The sequence below is a fragment of the Panthera tigris genome, chromosome A2, assembly GCF_018350195.1.
Source record: "Panthera tigris isolate Pti1 chromosome A2, P.tigris_Pti1_mat1.1, whole genome shotgun sequence".
Lineage (NCBI taxonomy): Eukaryota > Metazoa > Chordata > Mammalia > Carnivora > Felidae > Panthera > Panthera tigris.
In genome coordinates this window covers 3,195,309-3,222,704 of record NC_056661.1, presented here as the reverse complement: position 1 = coordinate 3,222,704, position 27,396 = coordinate 3,195,309, and the positions used below count along the sequence as shown (strand labels likewise).

Here is a 27,396-nt window from a genome sequence, read left to right as displayed (position 1 = left end):
AAAACCTGCCACCCGGCCCTACAAGAAAAGCCCATTTTACAGCCAGGAAAGCCGAGGTCCAGAAAGGTTTGGGGCACACTCAGTGCCACCCAGCCCCAAAGGACCATCAGCACGGCCTGGCCAGTGATTGACCTTTATTAGGACGCGAGGTGGGGAGGAGGGCCCGCCCCGGGGCCCGCCGCTCCCCAGTGGTGACCCCCGCAGGAGTTAAGGCTCCAAGCAGCAAGAGAGGAAAGGGTGCTGGCTGAAACACCCGAGGCCTGGGAGGGCCCCCCTCTGGATCAGCCGGGCGGGGCGGGCGGTCCAGGCGCCTAGGTGAGGCTGGTGTTGGAGCTGCTGGTGGCACTCCCCCGCTTCTGCAGGCAGCGCACGGAGCTGGGGACCTGCAGGCCCGTCGTCACCTGGAAACTACCGCACCACACCTGGGGCACAGGGGGAGGGGGGCAGGCGGGCTCAGGAGCAAAGCCGGCACCCGGCGCCGCCCCCCCCCCCCCCACCCACCCCGATCCCCGCCACGGAAGGGTTCTCACCGTGAAAGCGGGCAGCAGTGGCTGTGTGAACTTGGCCTTGAAAGTGTGCAGCAGCTGTTTGGTCCGGGCGTTGTAGAAGGACAGGAGGCCTGGGACGGAGGCAGAGCGACAGGGGGACCGATCAGGGGATCGTGGCGGAGGCGGGACGGGGAGAGGCGGCTGGGGACGCGGCCCGGGGCGCGGGGGTCACCTTGGTGGAAGTCACAGTGCACGCCCAGGCAGTCGGGCACGGGCGCGTCCAGCACCTTGGCCTTGTTGGCGTGCTTGGCGGTGAAGCTGGCCTGCAACCAGTTGTTGACGTGCAGGCACCAGGACGCGGCCGTCTTGCCCAGCTGCTCGAAGCGGCCCAGGCTGCGGTAGGCCACCCCCACGCCGAACGCCTTGCTGTCCGGCTCGAAGCGCACCTCCCAGTAATGCTCCCCGCCGTCGATCAGCGTGTCCCCTGTGGGGCGGGGTGCAGTCGGGTCCCGGGGGGCCTTGCGCCAGGGGGCGGCCACCTGGGTACCCCTCAGTCCTCGGCCGCGGCTTCCGGGCCGTCCCCGGGCCTCAGCCGCCTCCTCTAGATGCTCCGAGGGCCCGGATACTCGCCAAGCCTCAGCTCATCCTTTCGGGTTCTCTGCCGGTGCAGGCTACTCGTTCCAGATACTTCCAGGCCTTGGAAGCTTCCTCCAGAGCAGACAATTCCTCCCCGTGTTCAGACACCCCTGGGTCCTCAGTTCTCTCCGACGCCAGATCACCCCCAAACCCTTGCGCCTGGCGGACTCCCAAGTGTTCCCACCGGAGCGCAGAGTCTCGCCGGCGCGCCGGGCCCCTCTCCTACTGCCCTGTGAATCTAGGGTCTCCCCGGACCCCCAGCCCCTGGTGGAGGCCAACTTCCTCCAGGCCCGACTGCACATCCTCTCCTGCCCCCGCCTCCCTCTCCCGTCTCAGCTCCTCCGCGACCTCAGCTACTTTCCCAACCACAACCGGGCTCCGTCTTCCCAGAGGCCCCGTAGCCCCCTCTCAGGTGTCAGCCACTCTGCAGAACCCCCACCCCTCCCCCTGCTTCCTCCCCGGACCCCACCTCTCGCCAATCTCAGATGCTTTCGGGAAAACCCAGCTCCTCCACAGAACCCCAGCTTCTCCTCAGGTCTTGGCTTATCCCCAGGACGCGGCTACTCTCTAACCCCGCCCCTGCCCGGGTACTACTGACCGCACTGACTCCTGCACCGCCCCCCCCCAGCCTCTTCTGGGAGCCCCCTTCTGGACAGCGACGATCCCCCTGAACCCTGGTTCCTCCGTGGGCCCCATTCACCCCATCGCTAGCTGTCTCCCACACCAGCGACTCTCTCTGGCTCCCCCACAAACCCGGCTGCCCCGTAGGTGACCATTCTTTCCAGCTACTCCACAGACCCCAGGACGCCCCCTGGCCGACCTCCAGGCCACAGCCTCCACAAGTTCTGCCCCCCCCCCACCCCCAGGAAGCCCACCCCCTCCCCCCTCCCCCCGGCCAGTCCTCAATTCCTCCAGCACCACATTATTGGAACCATTCCCAGAAAGCTTTGTTGGTGGCTGCCTCAGTTTCCCCAACCAAAGGAGTTCTCTCCACCCCCCACCATCAGGGCCCTGCCCAGAGTGTCCCCTCTGCCCTCCTGTCTTTGCCCCTCCTTACCCAGCACCGTGTAGGACTCGGCCGTGAAGCGATCCCGGCCCCCACGACCGGAGGGCATCCTCTTGGGAGACGGCACGCCTCTGTGAGTGACAGGGACAAGGCTCAGAGCAGCCCTTACTGTCCCCACAGGAGGGTTTCCCTGGCCCCCCGCCGCCGGCCGCGGTCTTTCTGTCAGTCCTTCCCAGGACTTGGCTCTTTTCACGCACTGGGCCCCTCCTTCCAGAACACACTTCCTCGTCTGGAAAACTACTCAACTGTCAAAACCCAGTTAAAACTCTCTTCTTGGGGCGCCTGGGCTAGTCGGTTACGCATCTGACTTCGGTTCAGGTCGTGATCTCACGGTTCATGAGATCCAGCCCCGCGTCTGCGCGTCAGCGCAGAGCCCGCTTCAGACCCTTTGTCTCCCTCTCTCTCTGCCCCTCCCCTACTTGCACGCACTCCCCTCCACCCCCCCCCCGCCCCGAAAATGAATACACATTATAAAAACAAATCTCCTCTCCCTTCTCGGGCTCCCTCCTTCCACCCCAGCCTTGACCACGCTGGGCTCTGGGTGTCCCTGCCCCGTTTGACCTCCTCCACCAGAAACTCAGGGAGGCCAGGGGGCAGGCTACCTGGCGGGGGAGTTGACGGGAGACGCCGTGCGCCCCTTGCCGTCCTTCTCGCGAGCCTTGATGTCCTGCACCTTCCCGCCCATGGCGTCCCACTCCACGGAGAGATCATCCACCCGCAGGTTCTGGTGAGATGTGGACGCGTCCAGGCGGAACATGAACGCTGGGGCCGGGCAGACGTGGGAGTCACAGAGATGGGGAAACCCGGAGAGACACAGAGAGAGAGACAGAGAGACAGACAGTGACCAAGACAAACCATGTGACAGGGACGGAGAACAGAGAGCGACAGCAGGGACTAAGAGAAAACGAGAGAGGTTGCCGGGCTCAGAGACAGACGGATACAGAGCGACAGGCAGCAGGACACCAAGAAAGACAGACGGGGCAGAGCCGAGGGCCAAGGGAGGGAAGGCTGAGGGCTTGTTGCCTGAGGGTCCCCTAGGTCTGGAGCCATTTTCAAAGCACTGGTGGTGTTTCTGCTGGAGGGTAATCACAGGAAGGGGCCCGGGCTATAGCACGACAGTTAGGCTAGACTCTAGAAAGTCCTCCTCACAGAGCACACAAAGGTGTTGCTGCAGGAGAGTAAGCTCGGGCTTCACTACTGATATCCCATCCCCAATTCTAAGAGCGCTTATCTACTTTTTAGGAGAGAGAAAGAGAGAGGGAGGGTGTGTGTGTGTGTGTGTGTGTGTGTGTGTGTGAAAGAGAGAGAGAGTATAAAACCCATCCAGGTATAATGGGCTCAACTGCAAAAGCAAAACACCATGGCAGGTGTATATTAGACACTCAGGTTAAGGAAGCTACTGGGGACTAAGCTCCGAGCTTCCTGGCAGCCAGAGCAAAAAGAGTCACAGAGCCTCGATTAGAAGATGCTTATTACACACGAGTACCTGGGGCCCCAGGGCGAGGGGTTATGGAGTCACAGCCAGGGTAGGGGTGGGAACCAGTCACCTGGTGTCTCCAGGGTCACCGACTCGGAGAACTCGCCTGCAACTGCCTTATTACAGGCCTTCACACGGAAATTCATGTATTTCATGTCAAACTTGAGACCTAGGAGCAACAGAGGGATCTCAACGTGGCATGCACTTTGAGCAAAAGACTACAGGTCCCTGTGTCCCACGGTGGTCCCAGTACTCATTCTAAGGAGCACTTTGCAAACGACATCTTATCCCTGAGACACCATCCTTGCCCTCATTTACCTGTGGTACTATGGGTACTTGGCTCCGCCTCCAATCCAGACTGGCCAATCAGGATGCTTAGGGACACAGTAACAGCGATTGGTTCAGGAATGGGCACGTGACCCAAACTGGCCAATCAGAAACTTCCCTGGGACTTTGGGCTGGTATTATAGGGAAGAGAGTTACTGTCTGAGGCTGGCCAGCCGGGAGGAAGCTCCTCTAGGGAAAATCTGTCAGTGCATTTGGCAAGCCTCCTTCGGAATGTCGCATCCACACTCAACAAAGGCAGGGAACAAAGGCGAACCAGCCATTTGATTTGCTGGAACCCCTCGATCTCCCCGTGCCTGGTTACTTAAAGATATTCCCTACTTCTAGGATATGTCCCCCGCTTTCTTTCTTTCTTTTTGGGCTCGTTTCTTCCAGTCTTCAAAAATAAAAAGCAGCTACCCAGTTGTCCTTCCCCTCAAGCTAAACCTCTTTGGAGAGCTGTCTACACTCTCACCCCTTCTCTGCTGCCTCGCTCACTCTCCCTCCTCTGGCCTTTGTCGGTCCCCCACCTCGCAGGACCTCCTGGCTGACCACTCCTTCCCTCCTGGAACATTCTCTCCTTGGCAGCCACGGCACTGTCGTCTCTTGGCTCCCCCCTCTGTTTGTTCTCCCTAGGTCTTCTTTGCAGGCACTTCCATCCTCAACACCCTTAAATGTCAGGGTGACTCTGTCTGGGGCTCTTATTCGTGTCACCGTGCCCCTGTCCCCTTCTTGCACCTCAGACATCATCCGTCCACCAGAGCACCCACTGCCCAACCCCTGGCTCAGACCGCATGCCCAGTTGCCTCCTGAGTGTTCCCCCTGGGACGCCCGTCCTCTGATCATCCAAAACAGTACTCAGCGCCCCCTGCTCTAAAACCTCCCATAGCTCCCCTTTGGCCCATTCTTCCTCTCACTTGTCCCCACAGATGTTGTTCTCTCCGCAAACCTAACTTAATTCCGGACACAAAGGCTCGCAGTGCTCACTTTAGCAGCATGGAGACTAAAAGTGGAATCACCCAGGGGTGCCTGGGTGGCTCAGTTGGTGCAACAGCTGACTCCTGACCTCGGCTCAGGTCATGATCTCACCGTGCGTGAGATCGAGCCCCGCGTCGGGCTCTGCACCGGCAGCGTGGAGCCTGTTTGGGGTTCTGTCTCTCTCTCTCTCTCTCTCTCTCTCTCTCTCTCTCTCTGCCCCTCCCCCACTTGCTTGAGCTCTCTGTCTCAAAATAAATAAGCTTTAGAAAAATAAAACAAAATTGGAACGATATAGAGAACGTTAGCATGGCCCCTGCAGAAGGGCGGCATGCAAATTCGGACATAAAAGGCTCAGCGCTCTGGCCTCTGAGCCCTAGATCAGGCTGTTCTTCCTAGAAGACTCTTCTCCACCCTCCCCTCCTCTGTCGGGCCTCAGCCTGGCTGCCACCTCTTCCAGATGCCCACCCAGACTGTCTCCCCCTTGTCCAGATCCCCTTCCCTGAGAGTCCAGTACATTACTCAGCAACACCACCTACTGCCCCAGAGCAGAGATTAATTACCAACCAGAAGGCTCAGCTTCTGAAACCTGGGACCCATGTGCCTATGGGCGGTCTGGACTCACTGTGTGCCTCAGTTTCCTATTCTGCAAACTGGCAATCGCAATGCCCAATCCCAAGCAGGGGTCACGTGAGGACGCGATGAGTCGAGGCATGTACACACCAAACGCTAAACCAAACCCCTCCCGACTTGTCCAAGCAACGGAGACGACAAATGACGACACGGGTTCGTTGCCTAGATGAGAGCATTCGTCCCTATGGACATCACACGCCTTTCAGTGGATTCAACGTCCTGCCCTGCGGAACGCACTCACTAGGAATGTTGCAAAAGGCAACAAGAGGGGGGTGACGAGGGGGTGACGCATCGGGAAGCCTGGGAGGCGACAGACCTCCACGCTGACCGTGGTGGCCGGTACCTGAACTTGCACACGGGACGAAACCGCATACGGGCGTACACACGCGCGCGCGCGCACGGACGAGGGCACGTAGCGCCAGCGAAACGCGGACCCACGAGGCTCCCGTCTGTTCCTTGGTTTAGATATCGAGCTACAGTTACGGAAGCGGATTCTGCGTCTCCTGCCCCTCCCCCACTTACGCGCTGCCTCTCTGTGTCTCTCCAGAATGAATAAGTGTTTAAAAAACTAAAATAAATAAAATAAAAACAAAGCCGGGGTGGGGGTGGGGGGGGGGGGGAGTGGGATATGTTTGTTTTGATTCCCATGCAAAGGATAATAAACCAGTAGCTTCTCAGGCCCTTTTGCTGGCTGCTGGCTTTTCTTTCCTGCAATTAGCATGCTCATTAGTAACCATGCATGCTAATTACAGATAAAGAACAGGCTGATTACAGCCCAAGAGCTGTAGCGACAGTTATCTTGTGGGCACGGCTCTCCCCGCCGCTGAGGATTTCCTCCGGCGCAGACGGCTGCTGAAACTCATCAGGGACCCCCGATTTTACCCTTCTGGAGACACTCCCCTTCCGGCTGGGGGGAATCCCCACGCTTTCTGCTTTCTTACGACTGCCAAGGAAATCCCCCAACGCTGGGAGGATGCCAGCTCCGGGGCGGGACTGTCGCCAGTCTTGCTCACTAGGGCAAGGGCAGCACCGGCAGGCGCTCAACGCCCGGAAATGAATGAATGAACGCTGCATAGGAGACGCGAGACGCCGATGGGGAACGCCTTGCCTCCCCGGGCCTCAGTCCTCTCATCTGTAAACTGGCGGTGAGACGCGTGTCCGTTGTTCGTTACGTGCGGGGCAAACATTTAGCACATAGTAAGCCCTCCGGAAACGGCGCGGTGCCTGTCATCAATATCGTTTTTATTATTATCGCTTCGTTACTCCTGATCAGCCCAGCGGGGCCCCCAGTTGATGGGGAAAAGGAGCCCGGAGGGGGCTGAGCCCAACGGGGCTGGGGGTAGGGGGCGGGGTGGGTGTCAGCAGCAGGGCCGAGCTGCTTACCGGTCAGGGTGTACTCCGTCTGCCGGATGCCCTCGATGACCATCCACGGCTGCTCCTCCTTGAGGCGGGGCGGGCCCTCGAAGTTGGTCCGCCTGTACTCCAGCACGTAGTGGTCGATCTTGCTGTCCTCGTCCGGCATGCGCCACACCAAGGTCACGCAGTTGTCTGCCACCAGGGACTCGGCCAGGTCAATCACAGGGGCGCTGGGCACTGTCCAGGACGGGAGGGGGGGGAGGGGGGGTCAGGTCCTTTGCCTGCAAGGGCGATCTTACAGAAACCTCACCCGCCATTTAGGCCTTCTTGGGGGCCTCCTCTGGAGCCCAACCTTGGGAGCGGGGCCCCTCCGGGCACTGGGGCCTGGGGGTGGAGCTTCCACAGGGTTTCACCAGAGTGGGGTGGTGGGGAAGAGCTTCCTCAGGGTTCAACCAACAAAGGCCTGGGCCTTCTCAGAATACCACCATTTCAGGATAATTTCTAGAATTCTCTCATAGGGGCATGGCCTTCATGGGAGGTGGGTAGGGCTTTTCAGAACTGGGCCACCAGGAGCGGGCTTCCTCATGGCCCCCCCCACACACAGGCAGGGTTATCATCAGGGCCCCACTCCCAGGGGCGGGCCTCCTCGTGGCCCCACCCACACAGGCAGGATATCCTCGTGGCCCCACCTCCCGGGGCGGGCCTCCTCGTGGCCCCACCCACACAGGCCGGGTATCCTCGTGGCCCCACCCAGGCTGGGTATCCTCGTGGCCCCACCCAGACTGGGTATCCTCGTGGCCCCACCCACACAGGCAGGATATCCTCGTGGCCCCACCTCCAGGGGCGGGCCTCCTCGTGGCCCCACCCACACAGGCAGGGTATCCTCAAGGCCCCACCCCCAGGGGCAGGCCTCCTCGTGGCCCCACCCACACAGGCAGGATATCCTCGTGGCCCCACCTCCAGGGACGGGCCTCCTTGTGGCCCCACCCAGGCAGGGTATCCTCGTGGCCCCACTCCCAGGGGCGGGCCTCCTCGTGGCCCCACCCACACAGGCAGGGTATCCTCAAGGCCCCACCCCCAGGGGCGGGCCTCCTCGTGGCCCCACCCACACAGGCAGGGTATCCTCAAGGCCCCACCCCCAGGGGCGGGCCTCCTTGTGGCCCCACCCACACAGGCAGGGTATCCTCGAGGCCCCACTCCCAGGGGCGGGCCTCCTCGTGGCCCCACCCACACAGGCAGGGTATCCTCAGGGCTCTACCTCCAGGAGCGGTGCCTTCGGGATTTCAACGCCAGGTTTACCCCAGCCTTTCTCAGGCTACCCTAGACTCCTGGGCCATTTCCCTGAAAGCCAGGCCGGGAGAAAGTTCCCCTCTCACCAGGTAGGAACTTGAGTGCCTGCAGCATCCTGCGCTCCTGTGCAAAGTCCACCATGAGGTGACTCATGTTGTCGCTGACCTTGGCTTTCAACGACAGCCGGAAGGCAGGCGCCATCGTCACACTGCAGGGAGGAAGATAGAGGCAGCCTGCCTGCAGGCATCTCAAAAGGGCCCAGGCCTCTGGAGCGGGCGCGGGAGACCCAGTCCCCTTTGTTCTGGTTCAGTGTGCTGGGCCAAGGGACCCCACCTTCACACCAGGGACAAGGCACTGGGGTGGGAACCAGATCCCAGTATCTTACCCATCTTTGATTTGCTTGGCAGCCTAGAAAAAGGGACGGAATAAAATTCAAAGTGTTGTCTTCATTGAATCAGAAAGCCACTACACAGACAGGAAGACTGAGGCCCAGAGTGGGCCACTTGGCAAAAAGTCCCCACCACTCGGGCAGAAACACTTGGCTGTGCCCCAAAGGGATAGGGGGCAAAGACAGGCTCCTACCCCCACCCGCAGTGCCCAGTATATACAGCTGGCCAATTTGGCAGATAAAAATGCAGGGTGCCCAGTTACCTCTGCGTTTCAGATAAACAAAATGATTTTTTACTATAAATGGGCCCCATTCAATATTGGGGACATATATTGAATATTTCATGGGATATATTATATTCAAAAATTATTCATTATTAAATTTAAATTTCAGATCAACCACAAATAAGTTAAAAAAATTTTTTTTCAGTTTATTTATTTTGAGAGAGGAGGGAGAGACAGAGCACAAGCAGGGGAGGGGCAGGGAGAAAGGGAGAGAGAGAATCCAAAGTAGGCTCTGCCCTCTCAGCACAGAGCCCGATGTGGGTGGCATTCGATCTCACAAACCGCGAGATCATGACCTGAGCCGAAATTAAGAGTTGGATGCTCAACCGACTGAGCCCCCCAGGCGCCTTCAACCGCGAAGAATTTTTTAGTATAAGTATATCCCATGTGCTCTTTGGGACATACTTCTGAATGCTGCCCGGGCCACACTTACACTAAAAAATCACTCATGGTTGATCTGAAATGCAAATGTAACCGCGTGTCTATATTTTAGCTTGTAGTCCTACCAGTATGGCTTCGGAGGCGCCCACCTGAGGGAAGTCCTCGCTGTCCGTGGCCTGCAGGGTCTGGTTGGCCGTCTCCAGAAGCTCCTCTGAGCTCTCCAGGGCCCGCGTGCAGGCAGCCAGCTGGTTCTAGGAGTAGCATGGCATTGAGGGAAGAGACACCTCACCCCACTGCGCCAAACCCTCGCGGTCTCCCCCGCTTTGTGGGATCGGGGACACCACGCCTTTCTCCAACTCTAGGTTGTGGGGGTGGGGAGGCTGCAGGGAAATCGGGGCTCACTCCGGGCAGCACAGCCGAATCGGCTGGGGAATCCCTTTCTTGAAAACTCACACGCCCAGACCCCACCTGAGCCTTGGGGCCCCAACTTCTCCCACGCTGGGAAATCTGGGATGTTAGGAAGTTGTCCGGGAGGTTCTGATGCAGCCCCGGTGCCTCAGTTAGAGTCCCAGACCCCCTAGGGGCTGTACGTGGCAGGGGTGGGGGGGCTGGCAAGAGGCCATGCTGTCGGATCTGGGGACCCGTGGGAAGGGCCGAGAAATCGGACGCGTTGGGTGAGGACAGGAGGGGAGGAGCAGCCAGACGTGGATGTGGTGAAGGAGAAGGGGGTGGGGGTGGGAGCAGGGACCGAGAGGGAGAGCAGGTGGGTACACGGATCACGGCCAGGGAAGGGGCAGAGCAGAGGCCAGGAAGCAGAGGAGGTGAGGCCAAGGCCACTGGGGTGTCTGTTCTGGATCCGGGAGACACTCGGGGGCACCTCCAAGAGGCGGTGTGGGAGGAGGAGCAGGTGTGGAGGGAGACCCTGAGGCCAGCTGGGCTCTGCTGAGTCTGAGGGGTGCAGTGGGGGGGGGGGGTAGGGTCTGGGTGACGGTCCGGAGCGCGCCCCCCCCCCCACGCCGCCCCACCTGCAGCTCGTAGGTGCGGCTGGCACGGTCCTGCTTGATCTTCATCAACATGCCCTCCTTCAGCTCCTCCAGGAGGGAGAAGAGGGACTGGAACTCTGCCTCCAGGTCTTCCTGCACCTTGGTGGAGTTGGCCTTGGGGAGACGTTGTGGGGTCAGGACGGCCAGGATCGGCCAAAGCCCAGGCTCAGACGGGGACACGGAGGCCCGGACGCGGCAGCCGGGCACAGTCCGACGGGCATCGGCGGCAACAGGCTGGCTAACTCCCGTGGCTGCCCCCCCCCCCCCGCCCCGGCCCTTCTGGCCCACGAACTCCCCACCTCCTTCCGTCCCTCCTGCAGAGGGGACTTCCTCACCTCCACGTTCAGCAGCATTTGCTTGAGGGAGTAGATGAAGCTTTGAATCTCTTCATTCTTCACAGCCAGCGTGGTGATGATCTTCCGCAGAGCCTCCTGCCCCCGCCCGAAGCAGGCACACGCCAAAGCCGGTAAGCCCCTCGGCCAGGCCCGGCACACACACACCCCCCCCAAACTTGGGGCTCCCCACTCCGCCTTCCTGGGATCCAGGAGATGTGGGAGCCACCGTGCCAGTGAGCTTGGGCACCGCCGTGAGGCAGGCCCTGGGCGAAGCTCTGGCCCTACCTCCCCTCGCCTGGCACGTGCCCATTTGACAGGGGAGGAAACTGAGGCTCAAAAAGAGCCTCTGGGGAAGGCGCCGACCCTGGGCCGGAGCCAGGTCGGCCTCGGCACAAAGCCTTCAACCTGAGGGCGGGGCATGATCTGGGGTGAGGGGCCACCTTGGGAACAGGGATCGGGAAGAAGAAAGGAGGAACCTGGGAACGCGGGGCCAGAGGGCCCAGGCCACTGGGGAGCGGGGCAGGGAGGTCTGGGGGAGGGGACGGAGAGAAGAGAAGCCGCGTGGGAGGATCCCGCTGGGGCCTGGAGCCCTGACCCGGGCCTCCCACGGGAGGGACCCCCTCCTGGCCCCTCTTCTGGGGGTGCGGGATCGGTGGGATCACCTGTGCGGAGCCGGAGCGGCGTCCTCAGGGGCGGGGCGGGGCAGAGACCGGACACCTGGTCCGCAGTCCGCATGGAAGGCGTGGGGGATGGGCCAGGCTGGGGCTGGGATGCTGGGCGCCGGTGGGGGGCTTGGAGGGGATGCGCCTGGACCCGGGCCAAGATGATGAGAGGTCGGGGCGACGGCGGGGGGGGGGGTTGGGGTGCTGGGTCCCGCACTGGGGGGCTGGATCCCGGCGGGGTGGCGGCGGGGGTGGGGCCTCGGCCGCAGAGCAGCTGCGGGGGTGGGGGTGGGGGGCGCTGCGGCAGCACCTGGTCCCCTCCCCTGGTCCACCCCCGCCCCGCCCCGCCCCGCCCCGCCCCGCCCCGCTCCTACCCTCTGGTCCTCCATGGCCGCGGCCCAGGTCGTCCCCGGCCCGGCCCGCGGGCCCCGCTCGCTCTTCTGGTCCTCAAGCCGCCTTTGCCGCGACCACGAGCCAATGGCCCGCCGAGCCCTCCCCGCCGCCGCCGCCGCCGCCGCGCCCCCCGTCAGCGCTCCATCACTGGCCGCAGCGCGCAGGCGCGCCCCCCGCGGCAGCCTGGGAAACGTAGTCCTGCGCTGGGGTCGCTGAGAGCCGGGACCCCCCCCCCCCCCCCCCCAGAGCCGGGGGCCGACGCCGGTAGCGATGACGGAGCTGGCGAGAGCCCGGGACTGGGAAGGAGCTTGCCTGGGTTCGACCACCCGGGTGGTGACCTCGAGCCCATCCTTCGTCCCCGTAGTGCCTCAGTCTCCGCACTCGGGCACCCACGCAATTTCGTGGCTGCTCCTCAAACTGGAAGGCCATGCCCACCCCTCCCGCGAGATCTGGCCCCTCACTGCTCACGCCAAGGTCCAAGAGGATGGTCTCCTGCCAATGCCTTCTTTCTCTCTCCGAGAAAAATAGCCGAACTCCTATACATCCCGCAAAGCCCCGGCATCTCACATCTCCGCTTCCAGCAGCCTCTCTGCCTGACCGGAATCCACAAGGCCAAGAATGTCTGTGTCAACCTTGGTCTTCCCGGCCAGCCCGGGGCCAGATCTCCCCAGGATCTCCAGCATTGCCTCTCAGCAGAGGGTGGGGGGAAGGGTAGAGTTTGAGAAAGTCCAAGGGAGGCTGGCAGCCTGCGCCGGGGAGGCTGGGACACTGTATGTGCTACGACAGTGTGGTCAGAGTGCCGCCGCCGCCGCCGGGGGCCATCTGTGGTTGACAGGAACGCTTCTGGGGCGCACGCAGGCCCTCTTCTTTCCGGGTTGAAAAAGAGGTCACACTGTGGTCGGGAGCCAGACACTGAGGCCTAGGGCCTGTCCCCTCCTCCCACCCTGGCGAGTGACAGATGTAGGGCTGGGAGAAATTTCAGAGCTTATGAACCCCCTCAATTGGGCCCCCAAACTTCTCCGCCAGCTATGGGGACAGGGGAACCCCCCCCACCCCCGCCCTGTACCCGTTGGGGGACCTGGTACCCTCAGCACAAATCCATTGCTCTGAACCTCAAAGGACGACATTTTGGGGGCAAAATAATTGAAGCTGGGATTCTGATCTTCAATCCAGGCTCAGGCCTCTCCTGCCTGCTCCCTGCCCCCCCCCCCCACCTCACCTAACCTTCCAACGTGTCCCCCCGCCCCGGCTCAGGTGTGCTTATATAGAATCTGCCAGAAAGATTTCCATTCACTGGGACGCATTATCCCATTCACGTACACGTGCTGCCTTTCAGATTATAAATAAATAAATAACCAAACGAATCTTGGGGGAAACTGAGGCAACAGACGGGAGGAAGTGGAGCCCTAAGAAGCATGGGTCACCTGACTGACGTCTACCGCCTGGCCTGGGCGTCACATCTGCCCCTGTGGCAGGGGCGGAGATTGTGGCCAGAGGTCTGTCGAATTGAATGGGGGGTGCGCACCAGCCAGGAGAAGGGGGGGTGCCCGATGGGCCAGGAATGGAGCCCCTGGGCACAGCGCTGGTCTTCCTGGTGCAGTTCTGGGGTGAGGACGGGGGTCTCCCTCCCCCCTGCCCTCCTTCCTGTTGTCCATCACCCCGGCGGCCTGCCCTCTGGCCCAGAACCCCCGGAAACCTCTCCCTCTGCTCTGCTAGACACGGCCTGTTTCTCTCTGATACGCAGAACCTTCCAAGGGTTGCAGGTTCGGGGCGACCGGGGGCTGTTGATTAAGCACCCGGCTCTCGATTTAGGCTCAGGTCGTGATCTCACTGTTCGTGGGATCAAGCCCCACTCATGCGCTGACAATGCGGAGCCTGCCTGGGATTGTCTCTCTCTGCCCCTCCGCCCCCCTCTCAAAATACATATATAAACTTAAACAAAAAAAACGAACCAAAAAACATCACAAAACAAGGGTTGAAGGTTCTAGCAGGGATCCTCAGAGTGGGGCCCTAGGAGAACATTCACACCACGCCCTGCACACCAGTCTCTCAGCAACGCGCTCCTGCGCGTTCTCTTTCTTGCCCTTGGCTGGCCTGCTGGCTTTTCTTTCTTTCTTTCCTTTCTTTTTTTCTCTTTCTTTCTTTCTTTCTTTCTTTCTTTCTTTTTCCTTCTTTCCTTCTTGCCTTCTTTTTCTTTCTTTCTTCCTTCCTCCCTCCCTTCTTTCCTTCCTTCTCTTTCCTTCTTCTCTTTCTTCTTTTCCTTCTTTCTTTCCTTCTCTCTTTCTTTCTTTCTCTTTCGCTTTCTTTCTCTTCTTCCTTCCTCCCTTCCTTCGTTCTCTTTCTTTTCTTTCTTTTTTTCTCTTTCTTTCTTTCTTTGTTCCTTTGTTTCTCCCTTCCTTCTTTCTTCCTTCCCTCCTCCCTTCCTTTTCTCTTTCTTTCTTTTTTCTTTCTTCCTCCCTCCCTTCCTCTCTTTCTTTCTTTCCTTTCTCTTTCCTTCTTTCTTTTTCTTTCTTCTTTTCTTCCTCCCTTCCTTCCTTTGTTCTCTTTCTTTTCTTTCTTTTTTTCTCTTTCTCTCTTTCTTTATTCCTTTGTTTCTCCCTTCCTTCTTTCCTTCCTTCCCTCCTTCCTTCTTTCTCTTTCTCTTTCTTTTTCTTTTTTCTTTCTTCCTCCCTTCCTTCCTTTCTCTTTCTTTCTTTCTTCTTTCTTTCTTTCTTTCTTTCTTTCTTTCTTTTTCATTCTTTTCTTCCTTCCTTCCTTCCTTCCTTCCTCCCTTCTTTCCTTCCTTCCCTTTCTTTCTTTCTTTCTTTCTTTCTTTCTTTCTTCCTTCTCTTTCTTTATTTCCTTCCTCCCTTCCTTCCTTCTCTTTCTTTCTTTTTTTTCTTTCTTTCTCTTTCTTTTTTCCTTTGTTCCTCCCTTCCTTCTTTCCTTCCTTCCCTCCCTCCTTCCTTCTCTTTTTCTTTCTTTCTCTTTTTTTCTTTCTTCCTTCTGTCCTTCCTTCCTTCTCTTTCTTTCTTTTTTTCTTTCTTTCTCTTTCTTTTCTTCCTTCCTTCCTCCCTTCTTTCCTTCCTTCTCTTTCTTTTCTTTCTTCTTTTCTCTTTCTTTCTTCCTTCTCTTTCTTTCTTTTTTTTTTCTTTCTTTCTTCCTTCTTTCTTTCTTTTTCTTTCTTTCCCTTTTGTTTTTCTTTCTTTCTTTTCTTCCTTCCTCCCTTCTTTCCTTCCTTCTCTTTCTTTTCTTTCTTTCTCTTTCTTTCTTTCTTTCTTCCTTCCTTCCTTCTCTTTCTTTCTTCCTCTTCCTTTCTTTCTTTCTTTCTTCCTTCCTTCTCTTTCTTTCTTACTTTCTTTCTCTTTCTTTCTCTTCTTCTTTTCTTTCTTTCTTTGTTCCTTCCTTCCTTCCTTCTTCCTTCCTTGTTTCCTTCCTTTCTTCCTTCCTTTTCTTTTTTCTTTTCTTCTTTCTTTTCTTTCTTTCTCTTTCTTTCTTTCTTTGTTCCTTCCTTCCTCACTTCCCTCCTTTTCTTTCTTCCTTCCTTCCCTCCTTCCTTCCTTGTTTCCTTCTTTTCTTCCTTCCTTTTCTTTTTTCTTTCTTTCTTTTCTTCCTTCTTTTCTTTCTTTCTTTCTTTCTTTCTTTCTTTCTTTCTTTCTCTTTCTTTCTTTCTTTGTTCCTTCCTTCCTTCCCTCCTTCCTTCCTTTTCTTTCTTTCTTTCTTTCTTTCTTTCTTTCTTTCCTCTTTCCTTCCTTCTCCTTCCTTTCCTTCTTTCTTCCTTTTTTCCTTTCTTCCTTTCTTTCCCTTCCCAACATGCCCAGGTTGATCCCACCTCTAGGCCTTTGCACCTTCTGTTCCTTCCACCTGAAACACCTTTCCCCAGATTTCATCTCTCCAGCATCAGCTGTCATGGCATCTCAAAGGCCAGGCACTTGATGCAAACGCACACATTCCAGGGGGGTCTGACGGGCACCTCAGACTTCTCCTGGCCCCAAGCAAACTCTTCTCTTCTCCTCCAGCCCTGCTTCTCCGCCAGTGTCCTCCATATTGGCCGAAAGCCACCTGATTCACACGGTCCCTGAGGGTAAAGCCTTGGCCATCGGCCACCTCGCCCTCTCTTGATTCTGTCCTTCTTCGGCCCTTCCGGGGGCAACCTTCAAAATCTATTTAGATTCTGTCTGCTTTTCCCCAGGGTCCAGGTCCTGATGCCACTCTCCTGGACCCTCGTCCCACAGCCAGCCCTGATCCTCCCAGCCCACACTCTGTCCTTAACCAGGGCAGTCAGGGCCACCTTTTTAACACTTAAATTGAACCCCGTTTCCTCCCCGCTCCCCTGCTTTCCCATCACACTCAGATTAAAAAGCAAACTGGGGCGCCCGGGTGGCAGTCTATTAAGTGTCCGACCTTTGATCTTGGCTCAGGTCATGATCTCATGCGGGTTCAAGTCCCGCATTGGGCTCCGTCCTGATGGCGCAGATCTGCTGGGGATTCTGTCTCTCCTTCTCTCTGCCCCTCCCCTACTTGTGCTCTCTCTCTCTCTCTCTCTCTCTCTCTCTCTCAAAATAAACTGTTAACAAAAGATTAAAAAGCAAATTTCTCTGCTTTCCACATGCCCACCTGCCCACCTCAGCCAGACCCCACCTTGCGGCCTCCAAAGCCTTGTATAGGCCATCCCCTCTCTGATTCCGCTTCCACCCCGTCTCCCCCGCGCCCACTCTGTTCCGGCCCCAAGGGCCTCTTCACTCTTCCTTTAACCTCCCAGGAGTGATCGTGCCCCAGGACCTTTGCATGGACTGCGCCCTCTGCCTGGAGCGCTCTTCCTCCCTATTTTCCTTTCTTCCCACATGACTGGCTACTTCTTACCATTCCAAACATCACCTCTTCCGAGACCACCCTCCACAACCAGATTCTCCCTCATCTCATCCTTATCCTCCATTGTGATTCGCACTGCACGACTTCCTGGGTCTCTCTCTCTGTCAGCTCCACCATGGCAGGAATGGTTGTCTGTCTCCGTCACCTCTGTGCCTGTGTCTGTGGTGTCCAGAACAGGACCCGGCACACACGGGGCAGGATTGGTGTGCCTCAGTGAGAAGTGACCCTGCAAAGATCATGTAGTGTCACCTGTGTGGGCTAAGAGAGTAAGTCCCATAAACACACACACACACACACACACACAGAAAGGCCTTACTCACGTCTTGTGTCCCCTAGTCCTGCAAGGAACTGCAGGCCTCAGTGTGCAGCAGGGTCCCAAACTGCCGCAGGTGAGGGAGGACAGCCAGGTGACCTTGGCCCGCCAGGTGGTGCAGTCCCAAGCCTGGGGGCAGCAGCTCCGTGTCGGGGGGGGGGGGGGGGGGGAAGAAGGACGGTGTCTTCTTGTGTGACTCACATGTCACCAAAGGCAGGTTCAGCCTGGGGTCTGCGGGCCCCGGTGGCAGCTTTCCTGGGAGTCGCGTGGCAACCTCAACCTGCGGGGACCTCGGGACCCTCAACGACAGCAGGGACCACACGGGCTGGGTGACCGTGGAGATTCCTGAGTTGGAGATGGCTCAGGGCAATGGCACGAAGCGTGTGGCCGACAAAGGTAGGAGGCAAGTGGAGGGAAGATGTGGGCCCTTGGGACTTACAGAATCTTAAGACCCTAGAATCTCAAACTCCTAGAAATCTAAATTCGAAATCCTTCAGATCGGATTCTTACAGAGACCTTGCAAACTCAAGAACATCAAATTCTAGAATCACAGAACCAAAGATATGCTGGAATGGATCATTCTAGACCAGGACTCAGAAAACTCTGTCAAGAGCAATTATTTTCTGCCTTATGGAGCTGACATTCTCTGTTGCCACCACTCCCGGCTGCTGTGGTAGCCGGAAAGCAGCCCTAGACTGGACACGCGTGAATGTGCGGGCCTAGGTTCCAATAAAACTTTATTTAAAAAAAAAACAAAAAACAGGCAGGGGGCCTAATTTGGTCCATAGTCTGCAGTTTGCTGAGCCCTCTTCCAGAATATCGCAATCATAAAGACTCTTGAATATTTATAGTTCTGGAATTCAGATTAAAAACAATCCCAGAATCTTTCTAAAAATGTGTTATTAAAGTATATCCAACATACAGATGGGGCGCCTGGCCGGCTCAGTCTGTGGTGCATGCGACTCTTTTTTTTTTTTTTTTTTTTTAATTTTTAAAGTGTATTTATTTATTTTTGAGAGAGAGAGAGACAGCACGAGCGCCCCACGGAGCATGCAACTCTTGATGAACTTGAACTTGATCCTGGATCCTTGAACTCACAAGTTCAAGCCCCACATCGGGCATAGACATTACTTAATAAAAAAATGAATAAAAATACAAGACGGGCGCCTGGGTGGCTCAGTCGGTTGAGCGTCCGACTTCGGCTCAGGTCATGATCTCACAGTTCATGGGTTCGAGCCCCACATGGGGCTCTGTGCTGACAGCTCGGAGCCTGGAGTCTGCTTCTGATTCTGTGACTCCCTCTCCCTCTGCCCTTCCCCCGCTCATGCTCTGTCTCTCAAAAATAAATAAATGTTAAAAAAATTTATCAGGATAAATAAATAAACCTTAAAAATCAAAAATAAAAGCTCTTCAGGAGGCTGATCATGAAAACGGGTTGGGAAACACTGACATAAAGGAATAGACGATTCTGGAATCTTAGCACGGCAGTAGCTTAGATACTTTGCATAGGCTTTTAGGATTTTCCAGTCTCAGAGTGTGTAAGAGCAGGGAATTCTAGAATCCAGGTGGAAAACCATGGGCTCTCAAGGCTGGAAGGGACCTCGCAGATCGGTCAAGCCAGCTGCCTCCGGTCACAGATGAGAAAACTGAGGCCCAGAGAAGGCTAACACGTGTCCAGGCACGTGCAGCCAGCTTTCTGGAGAGCCCAGCGCGTAGGTTCTCCCCACTCTGCAGGTCTCCTCGCTCTGGGCCAAGCCCTGCACGGGGCAGGGACACTCAAGCTGACCCAGGGCTCCTGCTCTCCCGGCCTGCTCAGTTCCTGGCCCAATGCCCATTCCGCTCCCGTTGGCAGGAGGGCGGTCCGTTAAGGCTGTCCTGCCTGTCCCCACCTTCTAGTAACGTGATGCCTGCGTCCAGCTCCCTACAGCTGGCTTCCCCACCCCGGAACAGCTTCTGGAACAGCTTCTCGGCCGCCCGGAGGGACCAACTCCAGTGTGAGAACACGCAAAATGAAGAGGTCGGGGGCACTGGGCCTCATGTTCGTCGCAGCAACTTTGGCTGGAGTTCACATCAATTACACAGCCCTGGAAACAAAGCCCCACTGGGCCGGTCACTTGCTGTGTGACCTTGGGCAGGTAACTTGACCCCTCTGTGCCTGATTCCTCAGCGATGGGTTAGGTTAGGTGAGTTTGAAGTAATCATATCTACAGAGTTTATTACCGGGTCTGGAACATAAGTCCTCAGGAAACGTCAGCGATTATTTCGATCTGTTATGTGGATTACATTCGGCCAGACTCACAAGTTCAGGCCAGTGTAAGCTTTTTCTTTCGTTTCTTTCCTTTCTTTTTCTTTCGCCCCCCCCCCCCCGAAACAGAGAGAGAAAGGGGAGCTGAGGTGAGCAACACTTTTGCTCAAAGCGGGGCTGAGACCCAGTTCCCTTGTATGCAAAATAGGCTAGACACCAGGATTGAGCTCAAAACCCAGGAGGGGAGGAATCGTGAGGTCCCACGTGGGGTAGGGAGGCTGTGACCCTGAAGGGTGGAGGCTGGACCCGAAGGTGAGCACCGCCACCCCCACCCCCACCCCCGCGACACGCAGGTTCCTCCTCTGCAGACCGCCTGCTGCCCAACGCGAACCACACCTCCAGCCACCCAGGTGAGCCCCCGCCGCGAGTCCCGCCTCCAGCTCCGCCCCCTGTGCCCCGCCCCGCCCACCCCCCTCTTCAGGACTCCTGGTCGCGCCGCCGGTGGCAGGGGCCGTGGCCGTGGCCGTGGCCGTGGCCGTGGCCGTGGCCGCGGGCGCGGGGATTCAGGTAACCGCGCAGGTAGCCGGGAGGACGGCGGGCGGTTTCCGCCGGCGGCCCTGCCCCCGCGTGGCGGAGGCGGGAACTGCAGCTACTTGGCGAGGCCGCGGCGGGCGCCCCACCTGCCCCTTCTGGAAGGAGCGCGGGTGGGGCTGCGGGGTTGGGGGGAGAGACGGAGAATAAAGGGAGAAGTCTGGCCCCAACACTCGTGTTCTGCAGAAGCGGAGGAAGGCTGGAGAAAGCCAGGCGGTCTCCTGGGATTTTTCCCCTGTTAGTCTGTGGCATCCCTCCCTCCCCCCCACACCCGTGCAGGGGATCCTCTCTAGGGTAACGTCCTCTACCAGCCCCGGGGGCGCCCAGAGAAGACTGAGGCGTGGCCAGTGGAGGGGAAGGTGCTGGACATCCCCACGGAGGTCCAGACGGGTCTATTCGATCTCTTTCCCGCAGACCCCAGACCCCCAGCCACGTTTGGCCCAGAAGCCTTGCCCCAGCCCCAGCCCGGGTCCCCCCATCTCTACAGTCGGTGTCTCCCCTGACCCACGCCCCTCTGGGCAGCAGAAGCCAAGAGGGCTCCTTGAAGAGGGATCGGAACCCAGAAAAGACACCCACTCCCCCCCCTCCCCCCCCCCCCCGCCAGTGGCCACGTGAAAATGTGACTGATTTCCAGAAGGGGTCGGGGAGCCCAGCCGCACAGCCCAAGACCCGTGTCCTCACAAGGAGGCTGGATTCCTCCCTCGCCCTCTGGGCACTCAAAGGCTCATAAAGAAAGGAAAGGCAGATTTTGTGGTGACTTGGGGAGCGTTAAAGATATCGGAGCGGTCGTCTGGGGGCCCCTGAGCCCCAGGACGCCTGGAGGGGTCCGCTGTGGTGAGGGGGCTCTGTGATGACAGGCCAGCTCCCTCCTCTTATCCTTGGAGGGTCACGTCCAATTAGCAGAGAAGTGATGCCCCCAACCTCTACCGGGCGCCTTGAGCCGGAGGCACCGCCCTCCCTGGGTAGGCTTGGAGATGGATGGCGAGGCGGGACATGGGGGTCCCTGGAATTTATCAGCCCCCGGGGGGCTCTGGCTCCACTGTCACCTTGAAGTGACACCAGCTGGGACCGGCTCCCCTCCCCCATTTCTGCTGTTTCCATGGGGACAGATGTCCATTCGCAGCAGCATCCGGGCCACGGCTGCCCGCCCCGGCGGAAAGGAGGGGCCGGGTGGGGGCAGGGCTGGCCTGAGAGCCTCCCCCCCCTCCCTCGGTTTCTCCATCTTTGTATCTGCCCGGGATCGGCTCTCTCCGGGTTTTCATCTGACTTCATACTCACTCTCCCTGTTTCCCTCAAGCCCTCTTAGTTGTGGTCCATCCCCCAGCCGGGGTGGGGGAGACCCGTCTCCCTTCTTTCCCTGGGGCTGGGATCCCCGCCTCCCAGAAAGGACACTTGAAACGCACAATAACTTATTTATTTTCCAGGCCAGAGGAAGGCTGGGAGACGCAGTTCTGTACCCTAGAACCCGGGAGAGGGCCAAGAAGCGGCCCCGATGAAGGCCCAGGGCTTGGAGGGGCAGCGAGAGTCTCCCTCCGGCTTCCCTCCAGCAGCGACTCTGGGCCCTCGCGGTGCAGGGCAGGGGCTGAAGCTCCTGGGCTCAGGGCGTCTGCACGACCACCGGGTACAGCAGGGCCAGGTGCTCAGCGCCCTGCACGGGCAGCGGCCGGGAGCTGTAATGCAGGACCAGCTCCGGGACGCTGGCGAAGGGGCCGCTGTGCTGACCCAGCACGAACTGGTTCTCTCGGGTCCGGGCGAACTTCAGGTGCAGGAAGCCCTGGCTGCCCCTGGGGGACAGGCATCGCAGAGCGCCTTGATCACCCCAGACCTGCTCAGGATCTGCGAGCCTAAAGGCAGGCTGGAACACAGGCTGCGCTTTTTCTCCAAACCTTCTGAGCCCGTGCCCTACCCTTCCGGGGCTCCCCACCGGTTAACCTTCAGTCGGGGGTCCCTCTCCTTTCTAAACTGTCTGCCCAATGGAATGATCTTGAACCTCAGAATCATTGTATCCTTAGCATGAAGGAAGCGCTCGTGGCAGGGGCAGGATTGAAACCTATTCTCCAAGCTCTCTTCAACCTTGTTCTTTTAGGGATCTCACGCTCGGATGCCCAGCAGAGTTTGGGGGCTTGTTATAATCCGACACACTTAGAATCTTAGAGACGCACGTAGAGTCGGGATCTCCAACTGAAATGCCCATAAGGGCCACTGGGAGAGTCTGGCCCCGATGAACACAAACGGATACAATTCAACTTTTGGACTGGAGGAGCTGGAAGGAAAGGTCTGGGGGCGCCCGGGTGGCCCAGGCGGTTGAGCTGCGAGTCGATTTCGGCTCAGGTCGTGATCTCACAGCTCGTGAGCTCGAGCCCCTCGTTGGAGCCTGCTTGGGATTCTCTCATTTTTCTCTCTCTGCCCCTCCCCCGCCTGCTCTCTCTCTCTCTCTCTCTCTCTCTCTCAAAATAAATAAACTTAAAAAAAATAAAGGAAACATCTCACCCGCATCCTACATCTACTGGAGACCACGCCCTCCGGCCCTACAAGGCCCGCCCCACTGGTCCCATAAATCCCCTCCACTTTCCTGAATCCGGCCCTCCCCCACCCCCCACAGCCCCGAAAGCCCCGCCCACTGACTGCTGGCGCCAGGCTTGGCTGCCACCGAATTAACCCGAAAGCCAGAGGCGGGCAGTTCTGCGACCCTCGGTCCCTCCAGGGGGGCTGGGGTCTCACCTGAGGGACAGGGAGCAGTCTTGGGGACTGGTCTCGCTGAGCCGCACGAGGTAGCTGCCTTCCTTGCAGAGCGACAGGAGGCTCTCGGCATCGGCCCGGCTCAGTGGGCCGTGGAACCACCTAGGGGGTGGGGACAGATGTCTCCTCAAGGGTCATCCCCGTTCAAACGCACCCTGGGGCCTGGTGCAGGCACAGCCGATTCAGGGACTTGTGACCTCCAGGCAAACAAGTGACAAAAATTACCCCCGGGGTTTCTCAGGGGGAGCCTGGTTTCCAGGCAGCTGAGCCCAGGTCCACGGGGAGCCGCTCCCCCCAGTTCAACAGATACACCTGACCTTGATCTCTACAGCCTCCCCAGGCGAGGTCCCCAGTGTCCTGTGTCCCCTTCCCTAATCCCTCAAACTGAACCACTTGCGTGGGGCTTTCACGAGACTTGCCACATCCCGTATCCCCACCCACCTGTAGCAACCTTTCCCGAATATTTCCCTGCAATGTGCTCAGGGAGAGGTTAGCGGTTGCGAGCCGGGGGCTCAAAGGCAGACGAGCGCCCAACAGACTCGGCGGTTGTTTGCAAAGAAAGACCCTTCTCCCCCGGTGCCCCCTTCTTCACCAGTCAGTTCTGTGTCACGGTTTGGGAACAACCGTGACAAACACGCAGGCTGGTGCCCTCAGGGCTGGACTCGGCGGGCTGTCAGGGACTTCCCGGAGGAACCGCTAGGCTGCAGAGGCACAGAAAGGACCCGGACTCCCCCAGCTCGCGCACCTAGAGGTTAAGCGACTTGCCCAAAGCTGCACAGCCAAGAGACGCAGGGCAGAGGCGTGAACCCAGAATCTGATGCCAGGGGGAATGGCCTAGCTAGGTGTCTGTCACGGGGGCAGGCTCCGGTCCCCAGCGAAGATGGGCAGAGGAAAGAACTGAAGTGAACGAATGAGTCCCAGGAATCTGCAGCTGGTACGGGATGGGGAGGGTCCTCCAACTGGAGCTTTCCCACTCACGGCTGTTTCTCCAGGGGCAGGGCCGGGTCCACGCGCTCTGCGGGCTGGGGGCTTCTGGGTGCGGGTTTCCGGAGCTCTTTGGCCGAGCCTGGGGTCCTTTCCCACTCCGGGCCGTCAAACTGCACTGGAGGGGGGAGGGGGAGGGTTAGAGAGGAAACGGTTAAGTCCAACCCCCACCCGGGAGGGGCGGGACCGGGGCAAGCCAATGCACTCTCAGTAGGGAGGCGGTGCCAGCTTGGGCAACCTATCAGAGTCCCCAGTAGGTGGGGCCGGGCTTAAGGGCTGGGGCAGGACTGGCGCAGGAGCAACCAATCGGCCTTCAGAAGAAAGGGGTGTGGTCACTCAGGTGTGCTGGCTTGCAGGGGCGGGGCAGCTCCACGAGGGACCAATCGGAGAGCAAGGGGCGGGGCTAGAGGGGAGGGGTGGTCATTCTGCAGATTCTGGCCAAGTCCTGGAGCCTAGAGCCCCGCCCCCACCCAGACATGGACAGGTAGAGTGAGGCACTGAGCCCCAGCGTCCCTCCAGGTCACACAACTTCTGGGGCCAAGCTGGGTTTGCACAACTCTCTCTGGCCCACGTTATTTTATTTCTTAAAGCTGACCGTACGGTTACCCTCTTTACAGAAGAGGAAACTGAGGTCAGAGACTTGGCCATGCTTCCCCCACTCAGGACCTGACCCCAAGCCCACCTAATGACAGTTACTAAGAAATGCTACCCTCTACCCCAACAGCACTTTCTACCATTCACTTCGCACGCGCCCTGTTCTGTAGGTGCCAGAATGACCCCCGTTTGAGGGGTAAGGCAACTGAGACTGAAAGATAAAGTCTCAAGCGAGTGACATAAACCCAGGCCTAGCCTATCCCTGCGCAACACCGAGGATAAAGAGTCGGTTCCATCGCCCTCTAACGGTGTTTCTGCTCCCAAGGAAGATACAAGTTCTCCTAGGAAGAGAAATGTATGGTTATCAGTCCTTCACACTTCAGTGAGAATGAGTAAACTATCACGGCGGCAGGCGACTGGGGTCTATTTTGTACGTTGAAGCAGGGGGAAAAGACCAGATCAAGAAATGGAAGGGTGAGGACATTCAGGGCCCGTGGAAGGGCAAGGCCTGGGTCGGAGGGGCACCTGCAAACGCCTTGGAGATGTGGTCTTTCTTCCACTCCCAGGGCTGGTCATACTCATCCGCTGGCCGCTCATCCTCCTGAGGCAGCCGGCTCTGGCGAGGTCTCCTTCCAGAAGAGGGCCCATCTCCTGGCACTCGGTCCTGCTCCTCATAGGGGGTGTCATACAGCTGCACCCCCTTGCACGGCAGTTCTGGGAGGCCGAGAACACTGGTCAGTGCCCACACCCACCAGGGACCCTGCCACCTGCCCCCAAACTCTCACCCTCCCCCCCCGCCCTCACCGCTCACGGCCCTCTGGGCATCGTAGGGCTCCATGTAGCCGTCATCTGAAGGTGGCGGATGAGGCTGGGCATCGAAGGGGTCTGAGTACTCGGTGTCGAGTTCCGACTGGAGAGAGAAGTAAGGAAGTGGCCCGAGGGGAGTGGGGAGACTGAGCCCAGCGGTGGACACCCCCTCTGGAGGGATGGCGCCCCTCTCTGAATCATCTAACCCTTCCGCTCCACGCGGCTCATTTTCGCCGGGGTTGGGAGTCCTCTCCACCTACCCACCAGGATTTGTGCACAGACGCCAGCTTCTCCTCCTCTCTGCCTCCCTGCAGTTCTGACTCTGACACACAGCCCTGCCTCCCTCCTTCAATAATTGTTAATGCTTGTCAGATGAGGAAAGCAAGGCACAGAGAGGGTAAGTGACTTGCTAAGGGTCAAACAGCAGGCGAGTAGGAAGCAGGGTCGTCTGCTTCCCGGAATCCCCGCCCCCTCCTTCCTCTCTCTGTGCTCTTAAACCACTGGGCTCTTCACACAGTCTCTGGCAACCCTCCTCAAATCCTTCTCTGTCTCCACGGAGGGTTTGGGCCGGCTCCCTCATCCTCTAGGGAAAATACTGAAAAAAGCATGGGCATTGGAGGCAGGTCTGGGTCAAGTTCTACTGAGCTAGGGCCCTGCAACCTTGGGCCAGATGCTTCTGTGAGCCTCAGTGTCCACTTCCGTGAAATGGGAATAATAGCGGAGGAGGGGCACTTATAGTGGTGAGGATGTCCCAGGGCTCGGCAGGGCGGTACGGCGGTGATCCCCTCGGATCTGTTTGGGGAGCTGGGGGGGAGAGGACGAGAGGTGTGAGCAGGGGACAGGAGGACAGGGGGACAAAGCGGGGCCAGAGAGGCAGTGGGACCACCAGCGCCGTGCACCGGGAAGGCACAGATATCAAACTCCATTCAGCAGGTGGAGGACTGAGGAGGGCCTGGCTGGGGCCCTGGCCTCCCCATGAAACAAGCTTCCCCAAATCCAGGCAGCCCAGCCTGGCCCTCCCGGCCACGCGGTCTCCTGGGGCCACCCCACCTCTGGGACTCAGCCACGCACCTCTTCCCCAGGGCTGCCCAGCAAGACCTTGGCTCTGGCCATGTCTGCAGCTTCCACCTTGATGAGCCGGTGCTTGGGAGAGTCGTACTTGGCGTCTCCGAGGCCCTTCGAGTCCCCGGCGCCGGCGGGGTCCGACTCCAGGCGGCTCTCCGAGTCCTCATAGGGGTCCTCGAAGTCCAGATTCTTCTGTTCCCGGTAGGCCCTCAGGATGTCGCTCTCCGTGTAGTCGGGGGTGGGCGGCTGCGGAGGGGGCCTCCGACCGCCAAAGCTCAGGTAGTCGCGTAGCCACTTGGCCATTTGTGCGTGTGTCACGCCAAACCTGGCCACCGTCAGAGGGGGACCCACATGCCCCCTTTCTCCGAATAGTTCCCGGGGAGGATGGGGGAGGAGACGGGTGGGGGGGAGGAGGAGGAAGAGGAGGAAGGAGAGCAAAAGTCCACCTTAGCCCGGCTCGGCAAGGACGGCGCGGAAAGGGGGCGCCCCGCAGGGCCCTGAACGCCGAGCGCCGGATGGCCGGGCCAGGGCGAGGGGCATCCGCGGAAGCGCGCGGAGTTTCCGCGGGAAGCGCGGTTCCCGTGCGCCGCTCGGCCGCCCGCCGCCTCCGGGAAGCTCCGGGATTCCCTTCTGGGGTCTGGGGTCGGGGCCAGCGCCGCCCGCGGGCGCCCCCAGCCCCGGCTCAGCCCGGACGCCTGGGTGCTCAGCGCAGCGGGCGGGCTCCCCCGGGGCGCGGGCGCCGCGCGCAAAGTTGGGCCACGGGGACGGTGACCTCCGCGCGGCGCATCCTTTGTTGCGCTCGTCTCCGCTCCGGGGGGAGCCCGGGTCCCGCGGCCCCCGGCCCGGCCGCCTCGATCCCACCCCAGCCGCCGGCACAAAGGGAAATAAAACCTCCTCCAATCCCCCTTCACGCTTTCGGAGAGACTTTACCCGCCGCGGCCGGGAGGTGGGACTTTGGGGAGGGGGCGCGCGGGCGGACGCCCCAGCCCCTGCCGGCCCCCAGCCGCGTCCCGGGCAGCGACGTCAAGGCTTCCCCGCCTCCCCCTCCGCGGCTTCCCCCGCCCCCTCCGCTCCCCCTGCGCCCCCCTCCGAGGTGACTGAGACCTTCAGCTGTTCTGGGAGGGGAGGGGAGCCGCTGCCCGCGCTGGGAGGGGGGGTGCGGGGCGGGAGTCGCGGGGCCGAGGCCGCGGCAGCTGGACACTGACCCGGAGGACCGCGGCTGGCAGGAGCGAGCGTGGAGCGCGGGAGGTGGGAACAGACGGGACTGACCTTGCTCACGAGAGCGAGAGGTGCAGAGGCGGGGGACGGGGCGGGGAGGGGAGGAGGCGAGGTGGAAATTGGCCGGGAGACGGGGGTCTGGATTTGGCCGCGAGAAGGGGTGAAACTGACCGGCAGAGGGGGTGAGAGCCACCACCGTTGAGGGTTGAAATTGAGCCAGCCTCTGGCGGCGCAACTGACCAGCAGACTGTTCCAGAG

At 59.1% G+C, this 27,396-nt stretch overlaps 2 protein-coding genes and 1 pseudogene across 6 annotated transcripts; 1 reads left to right on the top strand and 2 right to left on the bottom strand.

Moving 5' to 3' along the window:
• Positions 1-253: 253 nt before the first annotated feature.
• Positions 254-11,775, bottom strand: FSD1 (fibronectin type III and SPRY domain containing 1). 4 transcript variants are annotated; one of them, XM_042977257.1, is made up of 13 exons: positions 11,713-11,775; positions 10,677-10,772; positions 10,324-10,455; positions 9,448-9,549; positions 8,631-8,653; positions 8,332-8,453; positions 6,983-7,192; positions 3,738-3,836; positions 2,793-2,952; positions 2,182-2,261; positions 721-972; positions 531-619; positions 254-422 (listed from the first exon to the last, which is right to left on the bottom strand). In XM_042977257.1, the coding sequence occupies exons 1-13, from the start codon at positions 11,725-11,727 to the stop codon at positions 312-314; spliced, it is 1,491 nt and encodes a 496-aa protein (XP_042833191.1). In that variant the 5' UTR covers positions 11,728-11,775; the 3' UTR covers positions 254-311. The 4 variants fall into 4 exon arrangements, with proteins under 4 accessions (XP_042833191.1, XP_042833192.1, XP_042833195.1 ...); XM_042977258.1 differs by having other exon boundaries at positions 2,182-2,282; positions 2,817-2,952; XM_042977261.1 differs by having other exon boundaries at positions 2,817-2,952.
• Positions 5,230-5,328, top strand: LOC122236804 (annotated as a pseudogene).
• Positions 11,776-21,127: 9,352 nt separating the features above from the next.
• On the bottom strand, positions 21,128-26,627 carry SHD (Src homology 2 domain containing transforming protein D). 2 transcript variants are annotated; one of them, XM_007075151.3, is made up of 6 exons: positions 25,927-26,627; positions 24,853-24,958; positions 24,574-24,762; positions 23,449-23,572; positions 22,453-22,572; positions 21,128-21,515 (listed from the first exon to the last, which is right to left on the bottom strand). In XM_007075151.3, the coding sequence occupies exons 1-6, from the start codon at positions 26,221-26,223 to the stop codon at positions 21,329-21,331; spliced, it is 1,023 nt and encodes a 340-aa protein (XP_007075213.2). In that variant the 5' UTR covers positions 26,224-26,627; the 3' UTR covers positions 21,128-21,328. The 2 variants fall into 2 exon arrangements, with proteins under 2 accessions (XP_007075213.2, XP_042833723.1); XM_042977789.1 differs by having other exon boundaries at positions 25,954-26,627.
• Positions 26,628-27,396: the final 769 nt, after the last annotated feature.